The sequence below is a fragment of the Serinus canaria genome, chromosome Z (assembly GCF_022539315.1).
Source record: "Serinus canaria isolate serCan28SL12 chromosome Z, serCan2020, whole genome shotgun sequence".
Taxonomy (NCBI): Eukaryota; Metazoa; Chordata; class Aves; order Passeriformes; family Fringillidae; genus Serinus; species Serinus canaria.
The window spans coordinates 44,868,188-44,879,407 of record NC_066343.1 but is presented as its reverse complement, the minus strand read 5'-3'; the positions used below and the strand labels follow the sequence as shown (position 1 = coordinate 44,879,407).

The 11,220-nt window shown below is 36.5% G+C and overlaps 1 protein-coding gene across 8 annotated transcripts in view; it reads right to left on the bottom strand.

Annotated features, from left to right (window-relative positions):
* The window catches only part of NFIB (nuclear factor I B), a 171,062-nt gene that overhangs the window by 8,214 nt on the left and 151,628 nt on the right, over window positions 1–11,220 (bottom strand). For 4 of the 8 annotated variants that reach the window (XM_009093959.4, XM_009093960.4, XM_009093961.4 and 1 more), the window contains one exon: window positions 9,113–9,201. The exons of the other annotated variants lie outside the window; for them this stretch is intronic. In XM_009093959.4, the coding sequence (XP_009092207.1) occupies window positions 9,113–9,201 (89 nt within the window). The remainder of the gene's footprint in view (window positions 1–9,112; window positions 9,202–11,220) is intronic. 8 annotated transcript variants of the gene reach the window in all.

Here is an 11,220-nt window from a genome sequence, read left to right as displayed (position 1 = left end):
GGCCATATTCCCAAAGAAGAAGGACTGATCTTATTTCATGAAGAAAATACAATAAATATTAATATCTTAATGTCTGTTTTCAATGTCTGAAATACAAATACATTTCAATAAGGCTGTTGTGTTTTTTTCTTCAATTTGCTATATTGTTGCAGAATGCCTAAAAATCTGCAGTCTTAACCTTTTCAGAAATTTTTTTTTAAAAATTGCTGTTTTCAAAAATTTAAGATCAGCTAATATGTTTAACTTTTTGGTGTTGTTTTAATTCTATTGCCTATTAAGAAAAAAAATCTGCTATTAGAAGAAAATAAAAACCCTCTTGAAATTTGAAAATCACAGTTAGGCCACAAATCTTGAAGCACTCACAAAAACTTAAACCTTGTTATGCATGAAAGATTTTTCCAAGATGATATAATGAAAAGAATATGTTCCAAAAAGAAAAAAAATTCAATACCAGAATTTCATTTAAGTGGCTAAATTGTTTCAACTTATTCCTCATCTTCCTTCACAATTTGTTTAAAAATGCATATTTTTGTTCCTTCCTCTTTGGATTTCAGTGATGTTAAGAAGTAAATTCTGAAATAATGGACACAAAGCAAATTGCTTAAAAAAAAATAAAGACCCAAGCAGATATCTTTGCTTGGGACCTGTCTGAATATATGTTTTACAATGCACAGTTCTTTGCTGTCCTGTTACACAGGATTTACAGTGTTTAGTGACTTCAAAAAAATAGAGCACTAACTCAAAGAATATAAATTTTGTTTGAGATCAGCACTCTATGTAAAAAATTTCTGTGGCAAAGGCTAAGCACACAGGCTCCAGGTTATCTTTCTGAAGATTTATAGTGCTTTTCAGTGATTGGGTAAGTACAGTTTTGACTTTTTGCTTTGTTTTAAAGTTGCCAGCCTTCTAGTGACTACACTGGGTGAAGGAAACAAGTCAGTGCTGACTAAAAGCAACTACTATTTGCAGCAACTACTATTTGCAGCAAAATTTTTATCTGATACTTCAAATACCAGACAGAGATTTTGATTTTTATGGAAACTGCTCAATAAAAATAAGTTGTAGCAAGTTCCTTAAATGACCATTGTTGCCATATGACCTAAAAGTTTAATATGGGTGTTTATTTAAACCTTTCAAGCCTCCCACCTTGTATTATGACCATGACAAAAATGCAGACTGTAAGAAATTTGTCAGTAATACTTATGAATCCTGAGGGAGTAACACATCGCCCATGTTAACACTGTGTATATCCCGCAGGAGTTTCAAAGCCCCTTGTCTCAAAGCTCATACCAAGGCTTCTGCCAGAGATGCTGTGCAGGCAGCAGAGAACTTGGGGGGCCAAGACAGCCACACACTGTCTGCCTGCAGGGCTGGAACAGCCACCCCTTCTCCACCTCTGGAGGTGGCTGAAGTCTTGGTCTAAACACACACACTGGGCAGAGTCTGTCTGCTCTGGCGCCTGGGAAGAACATCCCATTCCCTCTGTTTGCTGGCATTTCCTAAGCCATTATTTTCGAGGTTTGATGAGTTCTGTTTTAGCTTAGAAAATAACATTATCATACTGCAGGTTGTTGTAACTCTATCTTGGGCCACCCCAGTCCAGGTACCACCATCAGGGGCTTACTGCAGACAAAGGAAGAAAACTGAATGAAAGCTATTGAGGAAAACAGCCCTAGTCACAACACAGAGCTCCAAGAACATCTATGACACAACTGTGAATAACACAATACAGACTCTGCTAAGCTACATGCATGTAGCTGTCTATCCAATATTCCCATGACCTCCCGTTAAATTTAGGGAAAATTTTGTTGGACTTTCAGCTATCCTATGAGCCATGCTCTGCTTTGTAGCTGCCCAGCACTTCCCCCAGTATAAAGCTAAGTGAGGCCATGTGCCCAGAAGAGCAAGGTTCCTCCTGTTAGCCTTCTCCAGCCTACTCAGAAAGGACACTCTGAGTATTGCAGAGCTTAGCTTCTGCCATGGAAACCATCCTCCGGCGGGTTTTTTTTTTTTTCAGAAAATCCTAGCAGGATGTTCCTATCAGCCTAGATGCTTCTGGCTGCAAAGCAAATTCTGCCTGGGTGCCCACGTGAGCAGGAAATGGGGGAACACCTTTCCCTTCACCATGCTACCCAGCAATTGGTGTGCGTCCCAGTTAAAATTCAGCACTTGGTTTCACAAAACCAGAGGCAACACTCTGTCCACTAAGTGGCTCAGCCAGGGAAGCCAAAATTCTTTCCATTGCCCAGAACAGAGACAAGGTGGTCGTCCTAGCAGAAGTTAACAGGATGCCCACATGACTTCTCCTTCAGATAAGAAATCTTTTTATTTTATAAGTGGAATAAAGCAGGGCTACCCCACACTCCAGCTTACTACTCCTGAGGAAATCTGTTATCCATTTACTGACAGAAGTTATAATATAAATGCCTTTCCACTGAAACATGAAGTGAGACCTAAAAAGCTGCTCAAGGCTAAGCTTTGAAGAAAATTAAGTGAGAAGCACCCTGAGAGTCTGTTGTGAGATTGGGATTCATCTTTGTTGCAGTACTACCTTCCTGAAGCATCACACTCTTAAGAGATTTCACTACTGCTAGCAATTTTCTCATCACCATAGATAGACTACCAAATACCTGATAGTCAACAGTTCCCTCTCTATCTACAGGCTGTATGATGTATTTATCTTTTCAAATGCAAGAAAACAGCAAAGGAAAATTCTGCAAGCATCCTAAAGGGTTAACATTCTCCATTACACTTTCCATTACAGTTTCCAGATGTTAATTCAATCAAGATTTCTGCCATGATTTCCTCTTAAAGATAATAATTGCTGTTTCAAGAACCTCTGATTAAAATGTTACTGGAATGGACCACAAGTAGTGCTTATATTATATGTATATACAGTCCACTTTGGAGGTTATAATAACAGAAAGAGCATAATAATGTTAAACAATTAACTAAATGCAATAAAAAATAAATCTAATCTGACCCGAATAAATGTGGAGGTCTTCCATATTCTTATTTTCCACCAGTTACTACCTTCTCTACAGTTTCAGAAGCCTGTAAGAGTATTTTACCATTCAGAAAGTACATCTAAGGCAGTATTTTCTTCTTGCAGCTTTCCTAACATGTACATGAACTCACTAGCTTATATAAGGTAGAGGAGAGCCTGCAAAGTCAGTCTTTGGACAAAAAACATAGAAATACCTTTCAATCAATGTTGTGTGAAGTGACAGTAGTAAACCACCAAGCAAGGAACTTCTATTCTCTAGAGTGCTTGCCCACACAAATACAGGGAGTTTAATCATTTAAAATTACTTGTAACATAAGAACTTCGGAAATGCAATTTTGCTACCCTCAGCGTCCTGGCTAAATTTCCATTCTGCATTTCTGCCAAAAGAATAACCACCCTTCCAACATCCACTTAATGGACTACTTCTGTTACCATTCTGAACTGGCATCCATAGGTAGACAGCTGCCAAATTTCACCTCCACGCTGAGTGCTTGTTTCAAGAGGTGTATGAAGTGTTTCTCAGGTTAGTTTTGGATGTCTTTTGCAGTTTAGCAGGCACATGTCACCCATCTAGCAGACAGAGGAGTTAAAGACCTACTGATTTATGCCACGGGAGGGAAAAGGAAAATCTCATATAAGAATACTGTTTATTATATTCCCTGCAGACTTCTTTTTTGTGGCAGTGAAACACAAAAAGGTACACAAAGATCAGGAAGAGGCCACAGAACCCACTACTAACAAAAAATAGCCACAACAGAGGGAGTGCCCAGAGAAATCGTGGATGTCCATGATGTGCTTTCGACTGTTCATGTACAAGAATTTGGCTCAGAAACAGGGCTAACAGAAGATTTCCAACATGCATGTGCACAGAGGAGTCTCTGACTAAGTCAAGCCAAACCGTGGAGAACTTGGGCTTGGTTACCAGAGTCCACTGGGGTGCCCATGAAAAACTAACTCTCAACTTCATACACCTGCACTACCTTATTCTTTTCCCAAATATTACTATTTTCACTTCAAACCATTAGAATTTTTACCTTAGCACTTTAAAAAATATAACTATAAATTTATTAAATTAGCATTACTAAATAGTAATGCAGACAATCCTAACTGTTCCAAACAAACAAACAAAATAAACCCCATACAAATCAGTTCTACTTATTCAAAAGAAACAATAGGAAGTATGATAAGGAAGTAGAAAATTAGAGTATCCAAGGGTTAAAGATACAGTTTACACTTGGGAATTCTCTATAATATGCTCCTCCTTCCCTAGCAGCTGCCAAAAATCATCTGACAGGAAACATAAGATTAAGTTTGTCCCACCTAAGTGAACAAAGAGATCTCAGAACAGGCAACCAGTTCACTGCAGAGCAAAAACTTTTCTAATTCTGCTGGAATCTGCAGTGCTGGTCAGAAATTATTATTGAAGTTGTTTTCTTTATTTTAACATCCTGCTTCTAGATCAACTCATTCACTTTGGTCACACTGCAGTTCTTGTTGCTTCTCCCATAAAGTTTAACTTAAAGCTCCAAACATAATCATGTGGAAAATGGACATTATTGATTCCTATGGTCCATTGTTCCCCCATTCTAAGTCCCTGAAGTTCAAGTTCAATCTGGAATTACATCATGTCTGGTTTCTCCTGGTTACCAGACGGCTTGAGACGTGACCACGGCTACAGAAAAAACAAACAGCCTTCTTCACGCTTCGGCTCCCCTATCGATTCAAACATAAACTTTTTTTCTTTCTCTCAAGTATGCTTCAAGTATGGAGCATGGTTAATTTAGAGATTAAGTTCCAAATTAGATTATCTAATGGCATCTTAATGGATTGCTGACCCATTTCCTGTGGGATGGCAGAATGTAAGTCTGGCTTAAATACAACTAATTTCTTAGGAAGTGTTCTTAGGAAGTGTTTCTTAGGAAGCTATTTGCCTTGATGGGAAGGAAACAATGTTTTGCACATCATTCCGCATTACAGAGTTGTGCAAAACTATTAGAACTAGTAATTTAAATTGGTAAAGATAAGAAAACATTTGATTTTCTCTCTGTGAATATTTTTGCACTCAGAAAACTTCAGCCTTTTTGTTCTTAAATTGTAATGAAATGGTACTTTTATTCCAAACCATTGCTGGGGAGAGGAATGAGGGAGGGACACAGGTCACAGTGTATGAACTACTGCTCTAACAGGTGTCTGTGTTTGCCAAAATGTGCTTCCACAGACACACTGCTGGCTGTGTAATTTTAGCTCTATGTTTTCTCAATACCAAACATGTACAAGATATTGTGCTGCAAAAGCAAAATGCACCCATTCTCAATTCCCCTCTGATTTCTCTCTTTGATAAATCAGATTATCCCATTTGATTGCCTTATCAGCACTGTTGGCATAAACACACAGTGGTGCGGGGAGGGTGGGGAGTGGGAGGGGGAGGAATGATGCTTGGAATGCTGAATACCCCACAGCACAGCTGAGAGAGAAATTCAGCACTCTGAGAACAGTGCTCCCCTCAGCATCCCCAGGAATGAGCCAGCTGTTGTACTACGCTGATGTTCAAGATAACAGAAGGAAAGCATGAAATTCTGGCCTAGTCCATTTGCCCAGGTAGGGCAAAGGTAACGTTCAACAGTTAGTGAAGAATGATTGTTAAAAGAATTAATATAAATAAAAATACGTTTGTCGATAGCTGAATTGAAGCATACACTTTGGCAATGAGAAGTTGCTAACAGTCTGTGGAAGACTTGCAAATACTCCACATGCTCTAGGAGAGACCTGTCATGCCAGCTTTTATGAGTATTTATATTGGAAATACCATCAATGGTGTGATGAGTGCCTTAGATTTAGGATCAAACTTGTGCTATCAGCCTCACACACACACCCCCCCACTTTTTGTCACTCTCACTTGTTTCTTAAGTGTACTTTTTGCATATACTCTTGCCCTCACGTAGTGACTGAGACTGTATTTTTCTAAATGAGCCTTACAGATTTTCACAGCTTTCCCTCGCCTTCTGTCTCTAGGAAAACAGAACTGCCATTATAAAAAAAAAAAAATATTTGGGGTTTTTAATGGTTTTGAGTATCTTCTTCACATGTACAACAAAAATTTTACCTTAATGATCATGAAAGTACTGGATAGCCTATTTCTATTGATGTGCTTAAATCATGTTCAAAGTTCAGCAGACACAAAAGATACATTTATAAATAAATATAAAATTAAAACAGAATATGTACCCTAAATGTTCTAAGTAAGCAATGAAAAATTCAAACCAATCCAAACAAAATCTGTACATGATTTGGGATGAAGAGCAAAGTAAAAATTAACACTTCTCAATACTTCACCAAATAACTGGGATAGGTTTTTTTTTCCATTTTATTTTGGATTTTTTAGGATGCTCACTGAATGTTTTATATAAGTATTTCCTTTAAAGATACTAGAATGTTTAAATCAATTATGCAGAGTATTAATCTATTTTTTGTTATCACTTTTCACTGCAAGTCTTCTGGATTTGTAGAGAATGGTGTATCAGTGATCTAAGTTTTTGTGGCTTGTTAGTCCTTTTTTGTTTAGTATTATTCATATTCTCTTCTTTTCTGCGAAGTTCAGTCTTTGCATACAGAACACTACTGTCTTATACCTGAATTTTTAAATGCCAAGAGATACATCATTTTCTAAGGAAATAAAACAAAACAAAACCATTTTGAAATCTGTGCATTGCAACTACCATGAGGGGACAGGCAACTATAAATAAGACAAAGGCACACAGAAATAACAGAAAGTTTTTGTCATTCACTTTCTCAAAACTTCCAAGGTGTGGTTCACCAACAATGCTTGATGACAAAGCTTTCAACCTGACCCTATCTGCTACCTGGTATCTGTAGAGACAGAGCAGCTAACACTGAGGGACTGCCAACTTCTTCACCTGCCTGAGGTCAATAACCCTTCTGAAAAATCAGTATACTTAACCACAAAAGCCTGATGTAAAAGGTGAGATTGAGTACAATCAAACTGAGCTCTGCAAATGTAAAGAAATCACATAATCAAGAATTTATCAAACTATTTGGAGTGGCAACAACTTATTTGGATTGGAATATATTTCTTTGCCCACATGTGGCAATTATTTTGCAATATATTCTTGTTTCCTAACATTAGTTTTAGTGTTAGAAAGGCTCACTGCTCCTTAGCCCGTGCGGGTATAATTTTTCTTCTGACGTCCTCATTTCTGTGGGATTTGTAGAATGTCATATTTAAAAACACCCCAACTAGAAGCCATCTGCTTAGGCAGAACGGTTTGTTTCCTTGTCCTTCTAGGCTGCGCCTAATCCAAGAGCAAGTGGCACAGCCTAGGCCTCTAGCAAAATGCCCATGGCAGATTTTGTGCCCAAGCTCTTCTGGCAGTGTTTGTGCTTGTTGGTAGGGCCACAGTGGCAGGCAGCGTTCTGGGAGCGATCTGCAAAGCAGCGTGGTCCATAACAGCAAATGGATCATGGAGCAGGCTTTCATTCACCACCAAAGTTTTCTTGATCCTCACATAGAAACGTTTTACCCCACTTTTCCTTTCGTTTCACAATATATGCCCAGGGTGTTGTATGATGGTACTGAAAAATAGAATTCACCAAACACTATAACTGAGCTCCTATCAGTATAACTGGCAATGCTTTAAGGGGGGATCGAGAGGAATCTGATTGAAACTGTGTGAGGATGCTCCTAGATAGGTTGCTGTGATGTAATTTTCTAATGTCTGTCAATGTCCTGAAAAAGGCCACTTTGTAGTGGGAGAATAAATCACCCCCTCTGTGCTGTAAAAGCTCAGTTTGGATTCACTCCTGGCAGTACATTGAAAATTCTGGCAATTACTGCGTGATGGGGATTTGTAATGTGAATCACAGCCCTTGAGGAGACGAGGTAAATCCATTAGCTAATTTTCCATTGTACTCTCTAATATATAAGGAAAGAAATGACAAGGTCTTATTTTACCACCACAATTCTTCCAGACTTAAAACATTGTTTCATATAAATTGAAAAAAAAAAAAAAAACAAACCCAGAAGAAATTAAACTTAAGATCTGTAAACAGCACCAATTTTCAAATTCAGTAATTTCCCTTCCAACTTGATACTCAAAAGTTCCAAAACTTCTAGCAATCCATAGTACCATCAGCACAATGCATAAAAAAGCTTTTTGTATATAGCACATATAAATTACACTCACACACATACTTACACTAACTGTTCAGAAGTACATATATTTTCATGTACACATAAATTTCTAAAAAATATTTTAAATTATTTCATGAGTGAGTGGCTAATACTTTCTCTGATAGACTCCCAGCCTACAAGATTTACATGGACAACCCTCATTAAGTGTTGAGTGCTGCAGATAATCCTGTACATGAAAAAGATAAAAACTTTATGTTGATTAGTTTATATACCTATTAAGATAAACATACACCATCTGCTGTTATCATAATCCACTATATAGAAGAGATGTAAATTCTAATAAATTAATAATATATCAAAGGTTAATGGAGTTTATTGCTTGGTTTACTTGGTGGGGTGACCACAGGGTGGGCTCATAGAAAAAGAAACTCTTTTTTTATAAATAATTCCTAACTTTTCTGTTATCTAGTTGAAAAATAAGATAGTTTATATCTTACCTTCAGGTGTATATTAGTGACCTAAAACTACAACAGCCAATTGGTCAGAAATGACCCTATGAATAATATAGTTATTCTTTACCCAAAACCAACCACCACCTCAGCCATCTATTATTATACTCATCTATACCTCTAAAAACACAGTTTTCTTTCTGTCAACCAATCAGGTCCCAAAAATATGAGAGCAAATGACATTTTTAAAGCCTGAGATCAGTGTTTCCTTCAACTCTCAAACCCTTTGCATAGGACAGTGTGCTGTTATTTCAGGTGTTACATTAAGGGATCATCTAAAGTCAGCTTACATGAAAGATAACCTGGATGCGTTTAGGAGAAATGTTACACACATATTTTGATCACAATGCTGTCACATATACCTCTGGAGGCCCACTATAACAGATATTGTCGCTCTATGAAACTTTTTTAGAGGCAGTGTAGGGGTGGAAATAATTAAAATGTTACCTTTGCCAAGTAATTCCCAATGTATCCTCACTGGCACTGGGGTATAAATGCCTGCCGTTTTGATTCATGGTCCAGTCACAAATTCTCAGCTGTCAATTGAAACCTAGCAGTCAGATATGGATCGAGCACACTACAGTTTTTAGTACTTAAATGAATACATGCAAACTAGTACTGTACATGGCAAAAGTCTTACTTTCCCAATAAGTAACTTTAAAAACAAAACAAAGAAAAATAACTTATTTTGAGAAATAAATGCCTATAGACTTGTTTAACATAATGCCACTTTAATATGATCTTCTATTAATAAAGCATAAAAGAGTAACTAGTGTGTAGCACATAACAATTAGCTATTATCACATAACAATTAGCTATTATTAGATTACAAACTGAGCTGGAATAAAAGGAAATGTTAATAATCAATAGTGCGATACTTTAAGAAAGGAAATAATTATACTGTCTTTTTAAGCAGTGCTCTATATAATGTGTATTTAGTAAGGTAAAATATAATCAATATCTTCTAGCATGCTTTTTGGTAAATATAGAAGACATGCAATTTATAGAAAACTTGCCAAAATTGAACAAATTGTATGTTGTTATCTAGCTATTTAAGAAGAGTAAAGATATTTTGTAACTGAAGGTTATTAATCTAGTGTTACTGAAAGTGGTATTACTTAGCAAGAGGTGATAAAATAATCTAATCTTGTTCAGACTCGGAAAAGTAGAATTTAAAATACTTTACTGCATTTTAATATAATGACAAATGTACTGAATATTAGCTGAAAAAAACTCTTCCCAGATCCTCAAATCATCAGTTCTGCCTTCGCAGATTGTCCAAGCAACCCTCAGCAGCTCTGTTTATTTAACAGCTGCCCAATAGTGTTAGCAGATTTATTGAAAATATATGCTGCATATTTTTAAGCTTAAGAAAGTGAGCTTATCTGGTTTCTGAAGAAAATTTATGTTTTATCCTCTGTATAGTCATGTCTATATAAATTGCTGTACTATTATATATGATTAGACACTCTGAAGATAATGTTGCTGAGTTTAATTGCATTCAATGCATTTTAGCTTTCTCTATCCATGTTCACATTCTTGAGATAGCACAGGCTACAGCAAACAAACTACAATAAACTGTTTTCACAGGAGCACAATTTATTGCAGTCTTTTCCTGAAAAATACAAATGCTGAGGACAAGACAATATTGCAAACCTGACCCTGTCTGGCTGTTAGACTAATAAGCTTCCTGCTGTTAAGGTCTGAGAAATGGAAATGTTAGTCTTTGATGTTTTCATAGGGATTGTTTCTTGTTTGTTATCTAAAGAACTCCAAGGGACCTTCTAAAGGCCATTAAAAGCATGACTAAACCACATGAAATTAACCAGAAAAGGAAACATGCGGTTAAAAAGTTTGCTAGAGGTAACTGTGAATAATACATTAAACATGTTTGAAGAAATGGGTAAGCAAACGTTTGATTTAGCCACTATACAAAACAGGATCCTGAGCTTGATTTTAATAATGAAAACATAATAAAATATGTCAGCCCAGTTATTCAATGTACTGTAGACATTTTCTGCCGTTATCCTTAAGGAATTACACTATAAATGCATATTTTAAATCTTCTTAACTTAGCTATAAAAACTCACTTGCAGCTGAAACAAAAGACTGAAAGGTTAAACCCCTCCACCCATCCCCCTCTTTTACTTCTTTACAAAATCTAAAAATCATGAATAAACAACCTTTGGCTGATTAGAACCATTAAAAATACACTAAAATCACAAACTTAGAATTAACAAATTATTATATTCACTTAGCTCTAACTCAAAAATCTGGCAAGAACTAAGCTTGTTATATAGAATCTAATTGCATTTGCCATTTGAGGAAAAGAGTAAGAGACTGATGTATTGCATTTTAGTAAATTAGCTTCTGCACTATATCGCTATATTCTTCCCACAGTCTGTGTGAAAACCTTCCACACATACAGTTTACGTGTTACATTGATTATTAAGAAAGCACCACGAAGTTTTTGAATCATATTTCATAAATGTTAGTAATGGCATGCTGCTTATGATATGCAGTCACATGTACTTCAATTCACATTATAATCTTCA